We start from the raw sequence: 22,055 nt of genomic DNA, 5'->3' as shown, positions 1-22,055 counted from the left end.
CCATAGTTTTGTGATAATTTTGTTACTAAATATGTAGTTTTGTGACACTTCATCTTAAACGTATATTTTTGTGATAAATTTAGTGTTAAATCTGCTGTTTTGTGATACACTAATTAAATTTTTAGTGCTTTAGTCATAATATTTGTAGTTTTGTGAATTTTTCTCTCATTTTCTTTAAATTTTTTAGAGGAAAGTTAACAAGAGCTCTAACCTCTTTGAAAATTTCTTTGAAGTCTATCTCTTATCCTGATTCTTATAGCCTAATCAAACGATCATTCGTGTTTTTTTCCTGTGTTTTATAATTCTCTATTTGGTATTTGCATTTCTATCAAAATCCTTTGTTTTTTTTAAATGTATCTTTTTTTAATCCTGTGTTTTAAAGAAGCCCTTAGTATTAGAGTTTATAGGGTTTAGGAGGATACTCCTATATCGTAGGCAGCAGTAAGGGCAAGTACTGTGATGCTTAATGTGTTGCCTCTAAAAATATCATGTATGATTGGATGATGAGGTGGAAGTAATAATTGAGGAAAGAGAAGGTGAGCCACCTATCATGCAAGGGGCAACCTCCACACAAACCCCAAGAAAAAGAAGATAAAAGAAAGAGGGGATTGGACAAACAAATAAAATAAAATTATTTGGGTTATAATAATAGAGGTGGTGTAGATATGGTGTATTATATATATCATCTCTTATCTTACATGGATAAAATTAGATGCGACAACTATCCCTATTATAAAACTTGCCCTAAGTACAAGTAGGAAGCTAGCAAATCCCTTTCTCTTCTACTACCCAGACCTACTAGTCACTCAATATACTATCTTCACTGTAATGACACTTTGCGTCATTTCCTTGCTGCATTTGTTTGTCTTTTGGTCCTTTCTTGTTGCACTTTGAGTAAAACTGAAGGTATTATTTGGTAGCCAGTGGATTATCAGGTTTGGAGCTCTGCATTACTGCATCGTGCACCAAATCATTCATATATAGCACAATCAACAAACAGAATGCTAGTATGCTACGATTAACAACCATGTGACAGTGATGTTAGATGAACACTAGTGCCCAGGGAGCAAGGAGTTTTAACACGATGACTGAATCTTTAAAATGAGAAAAAAAAATGAATGCTGCAATTTAAGCATGCATATTTCGAATCACTGATTATTTGTATCCTCTGTAATAATGAATGTTTACAAACATAATACTAAGCAGCTTCAGGCAATCTAAAGATGAAAAAAATGCCGTTGATCTATCAACCTTCATTAATGTACTATGCTTGGTGTTCGACTTTGATCAGTTCTTCTGCTCACCGGCATCTTTCTCCGGCAGCAGCCGCGCACCGGCTTCTGCGTCGCCGTCCTTCGCCGTCGCCATTGACGCGGCCCTCCTCTCTGCCTCCCTGGCCTTGAGCCCCTGCAGCTTGGCATGGTTGTAGTAGGCGACGCCGAGGAAGGCAATGCCATAGCCGACGAGGTTGACCGGCGTGACGGTGTCCTTGATCACTGTCCAGGAGAAGGCGATGAGCAGCCAGTCCTTGACGACGCCGGCCACGTTCATGGTCAGCGCCGACGTCTTCCCCACCAGCAGGAACACCGCCAGGTTGAGCGCGAACGCGCACAGCGAGTTCGTCCCGAACACGAACACGTCGGGCCGGACGGCGGCGCCCGCGGCGGCGCGCAGCCGCGGCAGCTCGACGAAGTACCACGGCAGCGTCAAGAACACGAGGCAGCACGGCGCGATGTAGTAGAGCGAGGTGATGGGGTTCAGCGACATGCCCTTGGAGGTGAGCAGTATCTGGATGAGCACGAGCCGCGTGGCCTCGGCGGCGACGGCGGCGAGCTGCAGCATGACGCCGAACGCGTCGAACCGCGCCTCGCCGTAGGCGGCCACGGCGACGCCCGCGGAGATGCCGAGCATGTTGAGCATGGAGGCACGGCGGAAGGAGTCGGTGCGGAAGGCGACGGCGAGGGAGTAGACGGCGACGGGCATGAGCGCCTTGAGCATCTGGATGAAGGAGACGGAGAGGTAGATGTACGCGGAGTTGGAGAACCAGAGCGACAGCGCGTAGAGCGCGCCGATCGGCACGACGGAGGAGGCGTAGAGGCTGGGCGTCATGGGCGGTGACGCCGGCACGGCGACGACGCGGAGGACGCGGACGAGCACCACGGCGAGGGAGGCGCAGAACGCCATGTGGATCATGGTGAGGGAGATGGGGAATGGCCAGTTGTACATCTTGGGATCAAGGATGTACTTGTTGTACACGATCACCGAGAAGCTGAGTGTGATCCACACGCTCACGTACGCATAGGACAGTAGCACCGACTTGAGCACCGACGGCGCTGGCGCCGGAGAAGACGACGACGACGACACGAAGTCCATGGCCGCGGCGGCCGCAGGGGCCTTGGCGCCATCGTCGCCGGTGCCGCCCATTTGGGCGAGGTAGGAGCGGTAGCTTTGATGCGGCTGGCGAGGTGTGACGCCGGCGGTGGTGGGCGCGCGCGTAGAGGAAATGCGTCGAGCAGTTGGTGGGTAATAAAGTTGGCGGTTGTTGCGGTGACGTGCGTTTCTCTATCGTCATGGACGCTTTACGTGTTATGTGCTTCAGCTAATCAGCTCACGATTAGTTGCTGAACTGTACTGGTAATGGTATTGCTGGTTGCTGCGAAGAGAAGGGTCGTTGATACACACTACTCAGTTGCTACTTTGCTCAACTGGTCAACTGCTTGTGCGTTGGATCCGAGGATTAACAATTTAAGATTAATCAGAAACAGAATCAACTGCATAACACCTCTTGTCACTCGAGTATTTGACAAGAACGTGTGCTAAGCTGGCTAACAGCATGCCAGCATCAACCTGCACAGTTGACAAACAAAAGGCAATTGAATGGGAACTCCGATGATTTGAGCTCACTCAACACGCCTCTTCGATTTCATTACTCATATCTCGTTCGAGAATGCCTACCAGAAACTGTTTTTTTCTTTTTCCAAATCGAGAGAGGAGAGATAGATGACTATATATAGGCCGGAGAGGATTTCACAAAACCCACCATAAGCCCATAGGTTTTTGGTGCGAAACGAAACAAATCCGAAAGGAATAAGTTTACGTTGACTACTTTAACCAGTGGCCGCATCTAATTCTAACCACAATACGGATATCTTGACCCCAAACTATTAAAACTGGTGCAATTTAACTCCCTTAGTGGTTTTGGAGGGTGGTTTTGTTGATGTGACATCGATGTGGCAATATTGACCGGGTCTTCGTTACACGTGGCGTTGATGTAGCGCTTAAGTAGAATTAGAATTAAAAAAAGTATGTGTAGGACCAATTTATCATTCACACAAAGGATGACATGTGGGGCCCTCTCCTCCCCTTCTTCCTCTCTCTCTCCCTTCTCTCTTTATCTGATTATATATGACAGTGGGGACGGCGGTGGCGTCCGGTGGTTGGCAGCGGCGGCGGAGGTGGGGAGAGGCGGGTGGTTGCCGCTTGCTAGGTGGGAGCAGCGTGTTGGGGCCAGAGGAAGGGCGGCGACAGTGGCAAGCGGAGACGGCGGAGACATTGGCGTGGTGGGTAGCGAAGACGGAGGCATCCGGTGGTGCGCACAGATGTCTTCCTTGGTGTCACCACCCGCCTCCCTTGCCATGTTGACCGCGTCCACATCGGGTGGAGCCACACCCCCACCGCTCTTCTTCTACAGCTGGATTGGCGCCCGTCCCTGCCGCCGCCATGGCGTGCAGGCCGGCCATGTGCTCCCCATCCGCCCTCGCGCCGCTGCACCACCACCTTTTCCTCCTCGGCTACATGTGCAACGCAGCTCCGTCAGGGCGCCGTTGCTCCCCACCCCGCCGCCGCCGCTCCCACCGCCGCTCCACCCAGGTGAAGAGAAAGGCCCCATGGGAGGGGGGAGGGAGAAAGAGAGATAAGAGAGAGAGGGGGGAGGAGGGAGAAGGGAAGGAGAGAGAGGGGATGACATGTGGGCCCGTATAATAAGTGGGTCCCACAATTATTTTTGTGTGGGTGACAAATGGGTACTACATATATTTTTTAATTCTAATACCACATAAATGTTGGATGAAGACTGGGTCAACACCGCCATGTCAGCAAAACCGTCAAAGTTAAATTACACCGGTTTTAATAGTTGGGGGTCGAGATATTCGTACTGTGGATCAGGGATACGAATTAGATACGGTCACTAGTTAAGGGAGTCACTCCCGAACTTATTCCAATCCGAAACCTTTTGAAGGAAACGGCCCAATTAAATGCCCGAATCATTCTTCTCGGCCCACTCTGATCTGTCCAGCATCACATTCGCCGCTAGCGCCGGCTCCCTCGCCGCCGCCGCCACCCCCATCTCCGCCGCAACCAAGGTTTGAAGCTTACTGGGAGGGAGGGGGAGCCCAGGAGCGAGCCGCTGGCTGGGAAGAGAGGAGGGATCTAGTCGAGAGAGATGGGGTGGAAGGCTGCGGAGAAGCTCATCAGACACTGGAAGATCCTCCGCGGTGACAACGTAATTATCTTTCCCCGTCCTCGCATTCTTCTTCGCCCCTCTCCTCTTTCTAGCAAAATCTCCAATTTCGGCGCTGTTTATTTCCAGGTGATGATCATAAGAGGCAAGGACAAGGGGGAGAGCGGGCTCATCAAGCGGGTCATTCGGTCGCAGAACCGTGTCATCGTCGAGGGAAAGAATTTGGTAAGTTATTGCTATACTGATGCACCCTCCTCCAGAAATTGTCAAATACTGCATAGATTTTGTGCTGATTGGTTGAAAGATTTCAAGGTTTTGTGTCATCGGTTTAACTGGTTCAGAAAATTACCGTTTATTATTTAGCCTGATGCAAACTACTGCATTTTTTCCTTTTTTTTTTTGAAAAGGTTTTAAGCCCAACTATTGAAAGTTTAGAATAGAGGCACAAAAGCTTCATTTAATAATGAGATAAAAGAGCTTACAACGCTGTATCTGTCAGATGGCAGTATGTGACCTGATCTCCATGGTGCACTCGTTTTTTTTTTAAACTCCCAAGTCCTGAGTTCAGATTAGTCGTAGGAGCTGCAAACATAGTTTTTGACTGCTGTCACAAACATAGCTTATGACTTGCTGTAACAGATGTAAGCTCGACCATTGTTTCCATTGGAGTGTTGTTCATACGAATTTGAACCTGTAAATACTCATAACGTAATATTATTCCGCGGACTATATATCCATCATGGCACAAGGATAGCATAATATGAAGAAAGTTTTTATCAAGAGGATTTGGATACCTGTGCATATCATCGTATATAGAGAGTGGTGTTTATGATAAGCTCAACAATTAGCTATGCGTGATCCAACAAAAGCAGTGGTCAAATAATTTAGCATCTGCCTTTATGCATAGAATGATCAGAAATTGTAGATGCCTGCTGGATCCTTGTGTTCTATGTACTGCATAATGGTACATGCTGTATCTATTTTGGATCATATCATGTGTGTTTGTATCATTTGTATGCCATAACAAAGAGGAGTAAATACTGAATTAGTTTCGTCCAGTATCCAGATGGATCTTGAGGAATTGATTTTAATGGGTGCAATAGAAGAATGGTGAAACTGTAAAAACCTTGTCCTTCTAAAATCTTCACATGTTTGTTGTTACGTGTCACATTTTTCTTTTTGACTACTGGGCAGCTGTAATCAGTACTCCCTCTGTTTCACAATGTAAGTCATTTTAGCATTTAGTATTTCCCACATTCATATTGATGTTAATGAATCTAGATAGATGAATGTGGAAAATGCTAGAATGACTTATATTGTGAAACGGAGGAAGTAACAGCTAACGACAGACAACAGTTTCTTGTTCTTATGTATGTGAGTGTTTTCTCTTCTACATAAGAGTTTGGATAATAATAATTGTGCCTTAATATCATTTCAGGTTAAGAAACATATTAAGCAAGGAGAAGGACATACAGGTGGGATTTTCTCAATTGAAGCTCCACTTCATGTTTCAAATGTTCAAGTACTTGATCCAGTCACTGGGTATGATACTTAACCATCCATCTTGTCATCTAGATAGAATATTTTTTCTTCCATTTCTACTGCAGTTTACTGGTAAAAGGTAAATTTATCCACACAACGCTGGCAACAGGAAACCATGTAAGATTGGATACAAGTATTTGGAAGATGGAACTAAAGTCAGGTTTGCTAGAGGAATGAATGCATCTGGTGCTGTGATACCCAGGCCAGAAATTTTGAAGGAGCGAAGAAAGCCAAGACCTACATCACGTATGTCTCTGTTCATTGCATGGTTCCCTTGTCAAGTGCATATATACTTTTGTGGTGTCTATGCTGTTCTTTTCCTGGATCAGAAATTAAGCTGTACCAGTTTGATGTTCAACTGAGATCACAATAATAATAAATACTAATAAAGGAAAGCATCAAGTGCTTATAATAATCTTTGGTACTGTAACATCATGCATAATTACTAGTTTACTACAGTAGATGTTTCTTATGGTGTTTGCTGTTTGGCTTGTGGTACTATTGTTTGTTTTGTAATTGTTCTGCATTGGAACGATAATAGCAGTTAACTAATAATACAAACTGAAAAAGAAAAATCATGACTCTGATCTATCCATGACCTTTACATACCTGGAGTCAAAATACTAAATATGTTTGTTACATGCCTTTGTATTTTGGCTATCTATTATCGAATGACTAATATGTAATTGACATGCAAGCAAATGCGTTCTATTTCCTGTCAAAGTGTCAATATATTACTCGGCATATGATGTATATATTTTCTTTTTTTTTTTGTGAGGAAACTAAATTTGGCCATTTTGTTTCATTCATGCAGCTGGCCCAAAGGATACACCAATTGAACATGTGCTGGAGAAAACCTATGATGCCAAGGCTGGAATTGGGATGCCTGATCTATAGGTTAGTGCTGTCTGGGTTGCAGAGTTCATTGTATGTGTGGCAACACCCCAGTTCAGATAGCAGGAAGTCTTTCTTGAACTTTGCACCTGTATTGCTCTCGAAATAATTTTGTTATGGTCATTGAAAAAACATTACCCACATGTTTTTAGTCTCTGCTTTGGTTAGAATCTTTATCCCACTGGAAATGCACATACAGTTGGTAAAAAAAGTTCAAATCATATATTCTGTTCTGATGACGCCTAAGCCGCGGCAGGGGCTTCTTCTGCCACATCATCTCTCTTCTTCTTGTCGCACGGCGGCTCGGAAACCTGCGGCGCCGGCTGCTGCTGCACGAAAGCAGCGGATTCCTGGCGCGCCGCGGAATCCGGAGGCGCCCGCGGGGACACGTACATCCGGCAGATGACCGGCTCCTCGTCGCCGGCGACGGCCTGCTGCCGGCAGCAGTGGTGCTCCTCCATCAGCCAGTCGGTGTAGCTCCCGTCCTTCTTGAAACGGAAGTTCTGCGTCTCGCCGACCTTGACCCCCGCCTTGTTCTTCACCTCCTTGCTGTTCTGCCTCACCCAGGTGCCAGCCCCCGCCGTTCGCTCTTTCTTGGTGCTACTCCCCTTGTGCCGCTTGCAGCTAGTGAAGAAGAACCTGCCGCCTTTCTCGCACCTGGGCACCGGCGCGAACTTTCCGGCGAGGTCACTGGGCTCGCTGCCGTAAACATCAGCGCGGCAGACGAATTTCTCGGTGTCTTTCGTTGGCTTGCCGGCGATCAGCCGTGGCAGGTAGAAGGTGATGAGATCCTCTGCAGACGGGTTGAAACGAAAGCCTAAACTGAGCATCTTCTCGACGTGTTTCTCCATCAAATCGAAATTTCGTAAGCGGATCGGAGAAACGAAGACACGTATGCATTGCGCGGGAAACTTGTTTAACTACAGAGACATTGCGATGTAGACATGTACTACGTGACGGTGAGATGGATACAGGATTTCGACACAAATTCAGACGTAGAAGCAGATACCGATTCAAACTTGGAATCGATTCAGTGGCTATCGACGAAGCTCTTGACGGCGTCGACGAGCTCCCGCGCCCGCGCCGCCGCGACGGGGTGGGACTCCACGGCGAACCAGTTGAGGTAGAACACGTGGCCGATCCCGCGGCCGTGGCTGACCACCGTTTCCACTGCCTTGCCCGCGCGCGCCATGGCCTCGCCGTACTCCACCTGCGCGTCGCGGAGCATGTCCTCCTCCGCGACCATCACCAGCATCGGCGGCAGCTGGGCTCCCTCCGCCGCCGTCACCGCCGCCGCCGGAGACGTGTACGGGTGGTCCCTGCTGGTGGTTCCCACCGGCAACGCGAGCATGACGAACTTGTCCACCGTCTCCTGCGTCATGAACGGCGTGGGAGGGTTCTCCAGCTCCGACGGGCTCTTCTCCGGCAAGATGAAGCCCGGGTGGAGGAGGACACCGCCGGCGAGGCGTATCGGGTCGAGAGGCTCGGCCCCAGCCTCGCCGGCGCGTGCCGCCACGTTGTGCACGAGGACGCCGCCCGCGCTGTCGCCGATGAGGAACACGCGGGAGAAGTCGGCGGCGTCGCGAAGGCGTTCGACCGCATGGTGCGCGATGGTGTCGCTGGTGCCGCACGCGACGTCACGGAGCCAGAGCAGCGCGGCGTGTCCGGCGTCGATGGCGGCGGGGAGGCGGTGCTCCGGCGCGAGCGGGAGGACGACGGAGACGATGCCCGCGACGTCGAGCTCCACGGCGAGGCGGGCGTAGAAGCGGTGGTAGAGCGACCACGCGGCGTGGGACAAGCAGAAGCCGCCGCCGTGGAAATGGACGAGAACAGGGCGGCGCCCGGCCGGCGTCGTCGTCGTCAGGTACAGGCGGACGTCGACGCCATGGTCCGTGGCGACGTCGTGGACGGTGACCCCGTCGCGTGGGTCGTCGTACGGCGGGACGAGGACCATGAACGCGGCGGCTTCCGGCGGGCCGAGGCGGTCGACGGAGCCGTCGGAGTAGACGCGGATCCAGTTGGTGACGGACTCGACCAGCGTCCTGGTCGTCGTGGTCGGGTTAGCCGCCTCTTGACGCTCCTTGGTCGCGGCCATTTGCGGCAATGTTGCCATGGCAGCAGCTGGCCAGATGATCGAGTACGTAGCAGTGAAAATGTGAAATGAACAGGCTATGCTGCGTTTGTGTTTTATAGACGCAGCACGGATTCACGGCGAGCATGGATGACCTGGCCTTGCAAACTCTGCGCGCATACGTACGTCGTGTGGACGCGCTGGCTTGACGCCATCGTTGATTGGCTCAAGTCGTCTTTAATTTGTTGTAGTATGTTAATTTGAGTCTTTCACTTAGTCTTGGTGAGTCGTTTCGTCTTGGTCTACCTTTAATAAAGCTCGATCGACAGAAAATGGTGGTCTCCTTCGCACCTAACACTTCCGATAAAATGGTGTGTCCTATCAAATCTCTCTGGAATGGAGGATTACTATTTTGCTCCAATAACTTATAGGTTGTTGATATATAGTAATGTGGTGGGAACGTTCATGTCCAAAACCAACTACAGGCCTAGAGGCTGCTCAACTTATTAATTAAGTTAATTTGCTTCTTCGTTGGAGTTTCAGTTCGTATTTGCTAAAGTCAGTCAACTGCAATTCCCTAAATCCCATGCAGTTGACTAACAATAGCCGTTGGATAGATCAAATTGCCCTTCAAATATCACTAACACGGAGTCCTTTCCCGGCGAGCCGACGACGGAGCAGTGATGACCAAGCAGCGAAACCACATCGCCAATGCCGCAGTTTTTCAGTGAGTTAGCTGTCATTCGATCGAGGGATGTTCGGGATATGGCACGGTGTGAGAGGAGGAGATAATTTTTCATAGAGAGAACTGCTCGAGCGGTTTCTAAAACTTATGCGGTCATACGGGTGTGTCATCTAGGTCTCTTAAGATGTATTTTTGATTCTAAACTTATCTTAGGTGTTATATATATATTTCCAAACAAGCTTTAACTTGTTCCATGCGCTGATGTGGCAATGTCACGGTAGTGCCTACGTGTTAGTCGGACCTATGTGTCAGTCATATAGGAAAAAAAATAAAAACATATTCTATCCTCTCTACCTTAGATTTTTTTTTATCTTTTTTTATCTACTTAAGAGGAGAAAATATGGTTTTTAATTTTTTTATATATGCTTGATATGTGGATTCCATTAATTGACACGTAGGTGCCACCATAGCAATGCCATGTCAATGTATGGAGTGGGTTAGAACTTGTTTGGACCTATATTACACCTATGACAAGTTCAGGAACCTAATAACCTAAATGACCCACCCACACAAGTTTAGGGACCGGCCATGCACTTCATTCTTTTTTTCATACTTTGATGTGCGATTTCCCCTCGTTGATTCATGTCATATTTGTTCTTTCTTTTTCAGATTTTATAGGTCAAATGAATAATCATGCATGTTTATGAAATGATATATATCGCATATGAATAATTTAATTATCTTATTATTTTTTTTTAACTGTTTAGATGTCATGTAAAAATGAAAGGATATTTCCTTAAGAGATAAAAGTATTTCTCTATAGGAGAGTTATCTAGTGTCATATTTTTTGAGAGGCCATTATAGGGCGATGAGGTGGTGGATGCTTGTGAGGTAGGCCTGAGAGACACTTGTATTTATTTTTAGAACTAGAGAGACTTGTTGGGTTATGATTACTTCCTGGCTATATATTCGAACCTTAGAGTAGTATATGGATCATTCAAAAGTGATATATAACGTTTGAAAATATCAAGCAACCAACAAATACTATAAGATATCTTAGGGTTTCTTTATTTCCACCCCGCCGAAGTTTTTTTCATGTAAACACACAACTAGTACGTGTAGTTCGGTGCACACTAACATGTAACTATACAAAGGGTTATCATACAAGGGTTTAAAAACCATCATAGTATATGAAAAAAAATATTTCTGTGTGTCAGTAATATCAATATGTTACTATTGAAACCATATATGGGCCCCTTTGAATCGCAGGATTGAGAAAACAGAGGAATAGGAAAAACGTAGGAATTGAATGCCACACTTATTAGATTCCTATGGGATTTTGAAACACAGGAAAGTCTTCAAACTGTCGTTTGATTAGCACACAGGAAAAACGCGGGAACCTTAGACACATGAAGAGGAAAATATGAGGTGAGACCTCATACTTATTTTCCTCCAAAATTGCTTTACTAAGGTTCATTCCATAGGAATTTCAAAGGAATTGATAGGAAACAATCCTTTGTTTCAAAGGAATTGATAGGAAACAGACTCTATAGAATTATTTCTCATAGGATAAAATCCTCTAGAATTCCTATGGTTTTTCCTTTGATTCAAATGGGGCCTTAATGGCTTCCAAAAGAATGATAAGATATCTTTTGAACTATTAAGAACGATAAGAATGATTTCTTTATTAGTAGAAAAAAAACTATATTGTTAAGAAATCGTATTCTTGCGGTGAAATATGTGATTTACCAGTCGAATAAAATGTGCATCTAATCCTAGTGTCCACGAATATTACACACCCGACTGTCCCAGTGTGTTGTCAATAGGAATTTATGGGGCCAAGGATATGGCATTGGTCTCATTCTCTAATTTGAATGTAAGTTGAGGGCCACACTTGTGAATATGGTGGTATATGTGCAGTCTTCGGTGTAATCGGGAAAAACGCTGCATGTAATTGGATGCCAATATGCTCATGCATACTGAGTATGCTTTATTTTATTCACGCAGGAAATTTAACAGGGAAGTTTGAACCCAACTAGAAAACATTCACCAAACCGATCAAACTAGGTGTAACAAACATGCAGAAACTGAACACAACATACACCCATGCACGGATGGAGATGGACCAGTGCATGGCTAAAAGATAGATGCACCTGCACATACGAATTATCTCACAGGACATGCATGCATGCAATACATGCATGATCTTCATTGCAAATTGCTATTAGGGAGAATCAGTATCTGTCGATAAATGTCTTAATGGTGTCGATGAGCTCCCTTGTCCGCTCCGCCGTGAGGGGGTCGGACTCCACCGCGAAGAAGTTGAGGTAGAAAACGTGCGCCACCGCGCCCCGGCTCACCACCGTCTCCACCGTCTTCCCAACGCGCGCCATGGCCTCGCCGTACTCCACCTGCGGATCATGGAGCAAGTCCTTCTCCGCCACCATCAGCAGCATCGGTGGCATATGCAAGCGCGCCACGGCCTCCGCCGCCAGCGACGGCGAGGTGTACGGGCTGTCCTTGTTCATCCCCAATGGCACCCCGAGCGCCAGGAGCTTGTCCACCATCTCCTCCGTCAGGAACAAGCTCGGCGGGTTCTCCAGCTCCGATCGGCTCTTCTCCTCCCGTGCGAACCCCGGATTGAGAAGTACCCCGCCGGCGAGCCTCACCGGGTGGAGATCAGCCCGCGCGCCGTCATCCTTCGCCGCCGCGTGTGCCGCGACGAGGTGCACGAGGTTACCGCCGGAGCTGTCGCCGATGAAGAACACGCGCGCGAAGTCGGCCTCGTCACGTAGGCGTTCCACCGCCGGATCAAGGTGGTGGGCGGCGCCGTTGTTGTTCTCGTCCTCGCCGCAAGCGACGTCCCGCAGCCAGAGAAGCGCGGCATGGCCAGCGTCAATGGCGGCAGGGAGGCGGTGCTCGGGCGCAAGTGGGAGGAAGACGGAGACGATGCCGGCGACGTCGAGCTTCGTGGTAAGAGAGGCGTAGAAGTTGTGGTAAAGAGCCCACGATGGACTGGAGAGACAGAAACCACCGCCATGGAAGTGAAGGAGGAGAGGACGCCGCCGTGGCCGGTGCGCGGTTGCCGGCTCGGCCGGGAGGTAGAGGCGGGCGTCTACACCCCTGGCCGTGGTGACGTCGTGCACGGTGACGCCATTGCGCGGCTCGGTGTAGGGCGGGAAGATGACGGTGAAGGGCTCCGCGCCCGGTGGTGTCAGCCGCTCGACTGTGCCGTCGGAGTAGAGGCGGAGCCAGCCGGTGATCTCCTCGACGACGGTCTTGCTAGGATCGGTCTCCGGCGCCGTGGTTGTAGAGGGCATTTCGCTATTTCAGCCGTGGACTCTCTTGCTATCTTGGCTTTCTCTCGAAAGCCGGATTATATATATTGGGCTTGTTTGGAGAGGTTATAGCTGATGCAGCTTCTCTCAGAATTATAAGGTCTCTCAAACGACCCAGTGTTTTATTTATATTTTAAGAAGATGTAGTTGTAAAATTTAAAAAATAAACTAGAAAATAAAAGTTGGGAAACACGGATTTTTCATATTTTTAGAAGCTAGCTACCAAACAGTTGCTTTTCAGAACTCTAAATAGACCCATTGATCTGTTTCATTATTTTTTTTTAAAAAAAAAGAAGACCTCAACCGCCTATTTAAAGGTCAGCGAGCTAGGTTGTTGGAACAGGGATATGATTAATATCGGCTAACGTGCTGGAGAAGTACTAGTAATACACAAAGTCCAGGAACTAATTAAATAATGGGATAGAATCAAAGAATGAATTTTCTAACGGAACTAATTAAATAATGGGATATAATCAAAGAATGATTTTTCTAACATACTTTACTAGAAGGAAAAAAAAGTACGAATTACCCCCGAACAATCGCAGCTATCCGAATTACCCCCCCGAACCACAAAACCGGACATTCTTCACCCCCAACTATGAATACCGGACGAATTATCCCCCTCGACCCAATCCGCGGTGGTTTTGGTCTACACGTGACAGTTCAGTCAGTATTCTATTTAAAAAAAATTGTGAGACCCACCTGTCATACACAACTCTCTCTTCTCTCTCACACACACTCTCTCTCACTTCTCTCTCACTCTCACTCTTCCTCTCTCTCTCACGGGGTCAGCGGCGGCGGGGGACACGGAGCGGCGGTGGCCGCGGCGCGTGACGTGGAGGCAGCGGTGGTGGGGGATGAGGAGCTCGGCGCCGCTTCCCCCTCCCTCTCGTCGTCGTCGGCGGCGGCGGCGGGGGACATGGAGCGGCGGCGCGTGACGTGGAGGTGGCGGTGGCGGGGGATGAGGAGCTCGGCGCGGCTTCCCCCCTCCCTCTCAGTGGCGTGTGCGTGGGGAGGACGAGGGCGCGAGACAAGAAGGCAGCGGAGGAGGCAAGGTGAGGCGGCGGCGGATGAGGCGAGCGGTGGCGGGAGCTCGCGCTGCTCGAGGCGAGGCGAGACGGCGGCGGAGGAGGAGGCGAGCGCGGCGGCAGAGGAGGCGAGCGCGGTGGCGGAGGAAGCGAGGCGGCAGCGGCAACGGCAGCGAGGCGGTTGGCAGGGGGACGACGGCAGAGGAGGTGAGCGCGGTTGACGGCAGAGGAGGCGAGCGCGGCGGCGGAGGAAGCGAGGCGGCAGCGGCGGTGAGGCGGTTGGTGGGGGGACCATGTCGGCGGTGGGTGGGGCTTCGGCAACCTGTGGGACGCGCTCCACGGCGGCCGCCGCCTCCTCGTCGTGGCTTCCGTCCGTCCGTCCGTCCCGCAACGTTGTCGCCTCCTCGTCCGGTCATCCCACGTCACCCGCCGCCACTGCCTCCGCGTCCCCCGCCACCGCCGCCTCCTCGTCCGGTTGTCCCACGGCGCCGCCCACTGCCGCTGACCCCGTGAGAGAGAGAGGGAGAGAGAGGAAGAGTGAGAGAGAGTGTGTGTGAGAGAGAAGAGAGAGTTGTGTATGACAGGTGGGTCCCATAATTTTTTAAAAATAGAATGTTGACTGGACTGCCACGTGTACTCCACGTAGACCAAAACCACCGTGGATTGAGTCGAGGGGGGTAATTCATCAGATATTCATAGTTGAGGGTGAAGAATGTCCCGTTTTATGGTTCGGGGGTAATTCGGATGACCGTGATAGTTCGAGGGGGTAATTCGTACTTTTTCCTATATATATTATTCTCTTTAACTACAAAAGTACAAGTGCACGTGCGTTGCATGTTTCTAGCTCAGCTCTACAGATTTAATTAGAGATATCTTCTACCGGTTTGACCAATAACACAAAAGACATGTCTATATATAACTTCTTATTTTCTCCGACCCAAAATAGATATAATATATAGTTACATTTATCTTAGAAATTTTGTATTTTTCAAAGCCACTTCTCTTAAATTTTGGAGTTTACTTCCGCACGCCAGCTCGCCATTGGCAGAGATAATAACGTGGTCTGGTCCTATTTCGAACAAATCTTAAACTAACGACACTGCACTACACGCTTGATCCGAAAGTTGACCTTAAGCACCTAATTAATTCATTAATTAGTCGGATAAGGCCTAAGAACAGTTTAATAATATAGCCAACGGCTGGCTCTAAATCATTTATAGTCAACTTAATAGCCAATTCATATATTAGTTATTTGTAAACATATACTACATAATTAATATCTAGTCTCACCTGTCATACACGCATGCATCTTGGAGTCCGTACTATAACTGTCTATAAATCTGCAGCCCGCTACTATAACTGTCTATTTTATCTTCTCGAAATCTGTTTATAGTTGATTTATAGTCTGCTAGTGTATATGCTGTAAGCATTTCTAGTAAGGAAAAAGTACACCGGAGGTCCCCTCAACTTATCATCGAGTTACAAAAATCATCTCCCAACCACAAAACCAGATATATGACATCCCTCAACTTTTAAATCCGTTCATTTTAGGTCCTTCAGTGGTTTTGACCCTGTTTTTATACGACGTGGTGGCTGAATCACCATGGGACCCATGTGGGCCCCACCTATCAGGATGCCACATATCATCCTCTCTCTCCTTCCCCTCCTTTCCCTTCCTCCTCTCTCTCTCTATATCTCACTTTTCTCCTCTAGCAGGCTGGCCGGCGGGTCGTGAGGAGGTCGCCGGGACGAGGAGGGAGAGGAGAAGGACCGACGGCTAGCAACAGGCGACGCGGGAGCAGGCCGGTTAGGGAGGAGGCCGGTTAGGGCGACGACGGAGGAGCGCGGGCGGTAGGGTCATAGGGCCGACGGGCGGTGGCCGCGTGGAGAAAGAGGCCTCCCCACCTCCTCCCTCCCCGTGCGCGCTCACCGCTGGACTCCCCACTCCCCTCAGCGGCCGTCCCGCTCGCGGCTGGGAGGGCAAGGTGGAGGAGGTCACCGTCGGTCCAAAGGGAGGAGACGGAATCGGCGTACCTCAACCTGGGCGTCGCCGCCGCCTCCAACTCCACCTCCTGGATCGTCGAGACGAAGATGCGGCCATGCAAATCTGGCAGCTCAGCGACGTCTGCCGGTCTCCACCGTGGGAGGAGGCAGGAGGAGGACCCAACGCCAACGAGCGCAGTGGTGGGAGATGGCGGGGCGGTGGCCGTCATCGGGCGACGGCGCCTGGGCTTGTTGAGGAGGAGGCGATCATGGTTCTTGACGACGAGGTCAGCAAAGGAGGTCGGGAAGCCAGTCTACACGGGGGAGGGCTGGCGCGGGAAGGTGGACGGAGGGAGGAAGGTGAGGAGGCGGACGAGAGGATGCGGCGGAGGAGGGAGCGGAGGAAATCGGAGGCGAAGGCCTCGGCGAGGAGGGAGGAATGGACGGCGTCATTGTGGCGGTAGGAGGAGCCGTCGTCTCCCCTTCTTGCGCGTCGGCCATCGCCGGCCGCAGCCGCCCTAGCATCGGCCGCCACCGGCCACCCTCCCTCTCGCCTTCTCCGGCGGTAGGAGGAGCCATCGTCTCGCCTTCTCCCGCGTCGGCCATCGCCGGCCACCGCCGGCCGCCCTCCCTCTCTCCCACCTTGTGCCCGTGGGCCGGCCTACCCAAAGAAGAATGAGAGAGAGAGAGAGAGTAACCGAGTAAGGGAGAAGAGAGGATCAGGAGAGATGGGAAAAAGAGTGAGTGATGACGTGGACACACTGACATGTGGGGCCCACGCCGACTTAGCCGTCACGTAGAACAAAACCAGAGCTAAAACCACCGAAGAACCTATTGTGACTAGTTTTGATTAGTTAAGGGACGTCGGATATTTGGTTTTGTGTTTGGGAGACGATTTTGTAACTCAATGACAAGTTGAGGACCTTCGGTGTACTTTTTCCAAAATATCATGTCTTGGCCAGGCCCATGCACAGGCCCATGAATCGGTCGAGCCAACCTTGTGATAATGTGCAGGGTTGCGTGATGATAACTCCACATGACCACATGCGTTGCAGCTAGGACGAGCGAGACTTAACGGAAAACTATTTTGATTTGTTGAGAGAATATTTCCTCATTTTCTTAAAAATCATGTTATGAAAAAATCTGAAAAAATTTGATGCTACTCATACAACATATCTATACAACTCCACAAAATCTCAAGACTGAATTCATCTCACACGTCAAGATATAAAAAAAACAAATTCAACTTATGAATAGTAGCATACTATTCACATGCATTTTTTTCCTTGATATGTAGATTGAATTTGAATTTAATTTTTGATGTATCGATAGATATCATCGTACAACTATTTATATCAAATTTCGAAAAAAAAATATACATAAGGAATATCCTCGAGTGATTAGAATCCACTCTCCAGTTAACGTGCACACATAATAAGATGCACGTATTGTATTGTCCGTTGCCTGATGAAAACGACCCCACGCTAGCTTTGCTTGTTCCGCAGACATCGTCCTGATGATCTGTGCTATGAAAAATATAATACTCCATCTATCACTAATCACTTACCCTAATCCATTTCCCAAAGCTTCCAGTGTCAGAAAAGCTATATCCTAGTATATGGACTCTGGAGTAGTACTATGCGAGTATTGAAATGTATGGAGTACATCAATCACGCATTCACGCTTCGAATGAAGCAAAGAAAATTCGAGAGAGCAAAAATTGTCTACAGAGCACAGTAACATATGTGACATGTGAACCTGTGTGGCTGTGTCATCGAGCGTGCGCAGCGAGGGGCATGGCCTCCGCGAGCGGCGTGGCCATCGGCGACGGCAGCGGCGAGTCGCGGCACACCGGGCAGGTGGCGCTCACCCGCAGCCACCGCTCCACGCACTCCGCGTGGAACCGGTGCCCGCACCCGGGCCCTCGCCGGAGCGCGTCGCCGGCCACGAACTCCCCGAGGCAGATGGCGCACTGCGCCCCCGCGCACGCGTTGTCGTCGTCACCGACGCCGACGTGTAGGAACTTGGGGTAGAGCGCGTCGATGGCGGGGCCGTCGAGGCCTAGCACCACGACGGCGGACGCTGCCGGGGCGCCGCCGTCGTCGTCGTCGTCGGCGAGGAGCACGGCAGCTGCGCCGGCCTTGGCGCGGACGCAGATGTAGGAGGCGAGCATGACGGTGGAGATGAAGACGAGGACGCCGACGGCGATGGCGATGCCGTAGCCGAGGCACACGGCGCCGCCGACGTCCGCTGCGGCGGGCGCGAAGGAGGCGGCGTCGGGCGAAGATGCGGGCGCGAAGGAGATGGGCGCGTGCATTCGTAGCAGCAGTCGCGCGTGCATTTCAGTGTGAGCAAATAAAATGGAAGAGATGGAGACAGCAGCTGCAGGGAAGTGGGGCTTGCGGCTGGACAGTGGCACGAACGAGCTGCGATGCGAGCGGCGTATGAGTTGAAATGGCGTGACAAAATTTAAGGCGGAGTTGGTAGAAGCTGATCCGAATCGATTCTGAATTTGGATGGCGAGAGTGCGTACGTGCAGTGGCAGTGAGAGTGAAGTACTGAAGGTGAACCAGGAATTACTCGGATCACACAGCCACATAGATTACTAAATTACAGGGCTTATAGGGTTACAGCAACAGTTGATATATTCTTGCGCAAATGCTCACCGTGCAATCACGTGGTTCGCGTTCATCGTGATTTATGAAGCAGGAAGAGGACCACATTGCATTTTGCAAGCTTGAACAATGTAAATGGAGTACAATCGTAAATGAATGTAAGCACAAGTAATCACTCGAGACGGGACGACAGTCGAGACAGTAGGTTGTTGGCATCACAGGAAGCCACAGAGAAGTAGACAACCAACTCGAATCAGTTCTTCTATGGGACCATGAATCTGACCACAAGCCCCACGGCCCTCCGCGTGCTGTTTTCTGCCTAAAAAATGCTCCAGGAAACGGATCACAAATCGCTATCAGTCGAATAGTCACTCGTATAATATTTGCGTCCCATAATTTGCAGAAAATGAATAAGAACTGTACTCCAGTTTGAATCCAAGTTATGTGCCAATGCTAAATAACAACTGGAGAAAAAAATTGTAATAGCATCCGATCAAGTTGCTGTTCAACAAACAATCCCACGATGGCGCCATGTTACTTGACATTAGCATCAATCTATCCTATCCACCCACCAAATAGCGCGAATCTCACTGAACTGCGGGGACCACATCTACCAACATTCTCAGCACTCGACGCCGGCGCACGCGGCGCGGCGGAACCCTGGCGGCAGGTCCGGCGCGCGGCTCCACTTGCCGCCGGCGATGTCGTACACCAGCACCATCCCTTCCAACGCGCCGCCGCCGGCATTGTGACCCCTCACGGCCGCAGCGCTCACCACGGCCGCCACCCTGTTGGTTCCTAGGCCGGCCATCGCCACGCGCACCGCCATGCCGAGCCCCACCGACCCCCTCGGCATCGGCGGCGCCTCAAGCGCCACCCACCCGCCCCAGCCTCTGCCGTCACCGCCACGGCCGGTGGCGCCGCACCACCTCCAGAAGGAGAGCTCCACCGCGTGGCTCGCCACCATGTACAGGTGGTCACCGACGCCGCACGCCCCCACGACGCAGCCGCCGCCGGGGAGCGCACGGGGGCGCGCCCAGGCGCCGGACGCGACGTGCAGCGCGTCCACCGACCCGGCGCATACGTGCGCCTCGAGCGCCCGCGCGCCCTCGCCGGACACCGCGACGCCCCCGGCGACGTAGAACACGCCTCCCGCGCTCGCGCCGGCGCACCCGTACCTCCGCCGCGGCGCCTCGCCGACCACGCGCCACGCGTCAGCCTCCGGGTCGTACTCCTCGACCACCGCGGTGCGCGCGGACCCGCCGGCGACGTAGATCCGGTCGCCCACGGCGGCAGCGGCGAACTTCTTCCGCGGGAAGAGCGTGGGCGCGCACGCGCGGGCCGCGCCGGTGAGCGCGTCGACGCGCAGCGTCGCCCCGCGGCCGATGAGGAAGACATCCCGACCCAGCACGACCGCGCGGGCGTGCGCGAACACGGAGCCGCCGCAATGCAGCAGGGTCGGGGGCAACGGCAGCGCGGCGACCTCGAGCACGGGCACGGAGGATTCAAACCGGAGCAGCGCCTGCGCGATGCAGCCGTTGTCGGAGACGGAGAGGGCGAGGAGGGAGGGGCGGAGGTGGGCGTGGGCGCGGCGGAGGTGGAGGAAGGCGTCGGAGGCGAGGAGCGTGGCGAAGCGGCGGGAGACGGCGGGGAGCGGAGGGATGGAGGCGCGGGGGACGCGGGCGAGGCACTCGAGGAGGAGGTCGTCGGGGAGGGCGGAGATTGGGGATGCCGGCGGCGACGAGGGAGGCGGCGGTTGCGGGGTGGGGCAAAGAACGGGGACGGCGATGTGGCGGGCGGGGTCGGCGGGGATGCAGGACTTGACGAGCCACGAGAGGCTGCGGGAGTGGCAGCTCTCGGCGGCGGGCATGGCGGATTGCCGGATTGGGAGCTCAGCTGCTGCTCGGGGAGCGAGGTGGGTTGTGATTGGACGTGGGGAATCGTGGGAGGTGGAGTGGAGTGGAGGGGAAGTCGTTGGGCGGCTGGGCTCGTGCCCCCACCTTGTGCGGGGCGCAGCAACGCCGACGGTGGTGGAGCCGTTGCTTTTCTTTGAAATTCGAAGGTTTGGTTTAAAATTTGAGCGTTTTGAATTGGTTAGGTCAGCTTTGGCCTGTAGGAATAACAGTGTACTTCACTAAAAGTCCATTAAACTTCCTACAAACGCTCTCAAACGGTCACGTGGACTCCTACAAAATGTTAGGAGACCGCCACGTGACACTTTCTAATAATTTATAGAAAAGCAAAGCATCTCACCATCAATTTTCATTTAAATTGGTAGGTCCATTAGTATACACCGTTAGATTAGATCTATTGAACAAAATTAATCCCTTCCACCAAATCTCGCGTGTATACAAACAAAATACGTAACTATTTCACTGGGAAATTTTAACTACGTATTTACGTACGATAAAAAATAATTAAAGCTGGCGAACTGTTCACCAGCCAAAAAACCCAAAAAACCATACGTAGTACGTACGAGTAGAAAAAGTTAAAGCCCAAATAAAACATGTATACGTGCGTTAGTGCCATCGGGAAAAAAGGACGGTCTATATAATTTTCTATAATATAAAAATAAAACATATTACTTCTAAACATACACCCATGTTTAAAATTATTTTTTAAATCAGATATTCAATTTGTGATCATATTGTATTCCTCTAATTAAATGAACTACTGTGGACTTATAGTAATGATATTATAATGTTAAATACATCACGACACATAAGACCGACATAAAATAATTAATTTCATGATATTTTTTTAGATAATATCACAACATATTTTAGAGAAAATTTTCTATGTGTCCCTAAAGTTTTACCCAATTCCTTCTTTGCTCCCAAGTTTTCTATCGCATGGAAAAATTCTTTCTTTACTACAAGGTAATGTGAAAAATACTATAAAAAATATTTTGAGTCAATGATCTTTCCATAACACAAGCACCTTAATCCATAACAAGGATTATGATGGTATATGTATGATTTTTTTATGCATAATAGTTTTAGCTATAAATGAACAGTCCAATAACATGCCCATTAAACTACTCATGATATATTTTATTATTGTTGATGAATTCTAATATGTTGGGCATAATTTCTAGATGTATGCCATATCCCCCGCTAACTTGACTATAAGTGCACTTGAACAAATTAATTATGTAAATAAGTTTGAGAAAATAAATATATTCTTGGAATTAGTAAAAGTTTTTCATATAATTACGAACAACATGTGTTAAAAGCAAATTTTGCCAAAAAAAAAGATCTAGGTCAAAATATAAATAATAATGATAGGATGCTCTATAGATTATCATCGTGATAGGTCTCTTTATATATAATTTTTTAAGCACAGTCGAATGATCAATCATGCTTATCTTCAAAACATAATATTGTATCTATAAAAAATATTAAATAGTACTGATTAACACTATAAATAAATCATGTCTA

The 22,055-nt window shown here is 49.9% G+C and overlaps 6 protein-coding genes across 7 annotated transcripts; 1 reads left to right on the top strand and 5 right to left on the bottom strand.

The window, feature by feature from the left end:
• Positions 1–1,139: 1,139 nt before the first annotated feature.
• On the bottom strand, positions 1,140–2,518 carry LOC127757739 (probable sugar phosphate/phosphate translocator At4g32390). The gene has a single exon (XM_052283305.1). The coding sequence runs from the start codon at positions 2,422–2,424 to the stop codon at positions 1,288–1,290; it is 1,137 nt and encodes a 378-aa protein (XP_052139265.1). The 5' UTR covers positions 2,425–2,518; the 3' UTR covers positions 1,140–1,287.
• A 1,745-nt stretch (positions 2,519–4,263) lies between these two features.
• On the top strand, positions 4,264–7,034 carry LOC127756684 (uncharacterized). Of its 2 annotated transcripts, XM_052282049.1 has the most exons (5): positions 4,266–4,501; positions 4,589–4,684; positions 5,898–6,001; positions 6,111–6,247; positions 6,816–7,034. In XM_052282049.1, the coding sequence occupies exons 1-5, from the start codon at positions 4,442–4,444 to the stop codon at positions 6,896–6,898; spliced, it is 480 nt and encodes a 159-aa protein (XP_052138009.1). In that variant the 5' UTR covers positions 4,266–4,441; the 3' UTR covers positions 6,899–7,034. The 2 variants fall into 2 exon arrangements, with proteins under 2 accessions (XP_052138008.1, XP_052138009.1); XM_052282048.1 differs by having other exon boundaries at positions 4,264–4,684.
• LOC127756683 (NAC domain-containing protein 90-like) lies at positions 7,018–7,772 on the bottom strand. The gene has a single exon (XM_052282047.1). The coding sequence runs from the start codon at positions 7,744–7,746 to the stop codon at positions 7,138–7,140; it is 609 nt and encodes a 202-aa protein (XP_052138007.1). The 5' UTR covers positions 7,747–7,772; the 3' UTR covers positions 7,018–7,137.
• Positions 7,773–7,916: 144 nt separating this feature from the next.
• On the bottom strand, positions 7,917–9,037 carry LOC127756682 (probable carboxylesterase 17). Its single transcript, XM_052282046.1, has one exon. It carries the CDS (start codon positions 9,006–9,008, stop codon positions 7,926–7,928), a length of 1,083 nt encoding a protein of 360 aa, XP_052138006.1. The 5' UTR covers positions 9,009–9,037; the 3' UTR covers positions 7,917–7,925.
• Positions 9,038–11,574: 2,537 nt separating this feature from the next.
• LOC127756779 (probable carboxylesterase 15) lies at positions 11,575–13,025 on the bottom strand. Its single transcript, XM_052282151.1, has one exon. The coding sequence runs from the start codon at positions 12,969–12,971 to the stop codon at positions 11,886–11,888; it is 1,086 nt and encodes a 361-aa protein (XP_052138111.1). The 5' UTR covers positions 12,972–13,025; the 3' UTR covers positions 11,575–11,885.
• Positions 13,026–17,400: 4,375 nt separating this feature from the next.
• LOC127756780 (F-box/kelch-repeat protein At5g26960-like) lies at positions 17,401–20,587 on the bottom strand. Its single transcript, XM_052282152.1, has 3 exons — positions 19,260–20,587; positions 18,667–18,736; positions 17,401–18,506 (listed from the first exon to the last, which is right to left on the bottom strand). The coding sequence occupies exons 1-3, from the start codon at positions 20,483–20,485 to the stop codon at positions 17,772–17,774; spliced, it is 2,031 nt and encodes a 676-aa protein (XP_052138112.1). The 5' UTR covers positions 20,486–20,587; the 3' UTR covers positions 17,401–17,771.
• Between the last annotated feature and the right edge of the window lie 1,468 nt (positions 20,588–22,055).

Source organism: Oryza glaberrima, chromosome 12, assembly GCF_000147395.1.
Source record: "Oryza glaberrima chromosome 12, OglaRS2, whole genome shotgun sequence".
Classification (NCBI taxonomy): domain Eukaryota; kingdom Viridiplantae; phylum Streptophyta; class Magnoliopsida; order Poales; family Poaceae; genus Oryza; species Oryza glaberrima.
The sequence above is the reverse complement of the archived record's forward strand: the minus strand, read 5'-3'. Positions and strand labels throughout refer to the sequence as shown.

Excerpts from the sequence above, each read along its gene's own strand:
- LOC127756684 (XM_052282048.1), top strand. The coding sequence starts at position 4,442 with ATGGGGTGGAAGGCTGCGGAGAAGCTCATCAGACACTGGAAGATCCTC. Across the intron at positions 4,685-5,897 it reads TCGTCGAGGGAAAGAATTTG|GTTAAGAAACATATTAAGCA; the intron begins GTAAGTTATTGC and ends ATATCATTTCAG. Across the intron at positions 6,002-6,110 it reads GTACTTGATCCAGTCACTGG|GAAACCATGTAAGATTGGAT; the intron begins GTATGATACTTA and ends CGCTGGCAACAG.
- LOC127756682 (XM_052282046.1), bottom strand. The coding sequence starts at position 9,008 with ATGGCAACATTGCCGCAAATGGCCGCGACCAAGGAGCGTCAAGAGGCG.
- LOC127756779 (XM_052282151.1), bottom strand. The coding sequence starts at position 12,971 with ATGCCCTCTACAACCACGGCGCCGGAGACCGATCCTAGCAAGACCGTC.
- LOC127756683 (XM_052282047.1), bottom strand. The coding sequence starts at position 7,746 with ATGGAGAAACACGTCGAGAAGATGCTCAGTTTAGGCTTTCGTTTCAAC.
- LOC127756780 (XM_052282152.1), bottom strand. The coding sequence starts at position 20,485 with ATGCCCGCCGCCGAGAGCTGCCACTCCCGCAGCCTCTCGTGGCTCGTC. Across the intron at positions 18,737-19,259 it reads CCAGGGTTCCGCCGCGCCGC|CTTGCAAAATGCAATGTGGT; the intron begins GTGCGCCGGCGT and ends ACATTGTTCAAG. Across the intron at positions 18,507-18,666 it reads GCGAACCACGTGATTGCACG|AATCGATTCGGATCAGCTTC; the intron begins GTGAGCATTTGC and ends ATCCAAATTCAG.
- LOC127757739 (XM_052283305.1), bottom strand. The coding sequence starts at position 2,424 with ATGGGCGGCACCGGCGACGATGGCGCCAAGGCCCCTGCGGCCGCCGCG.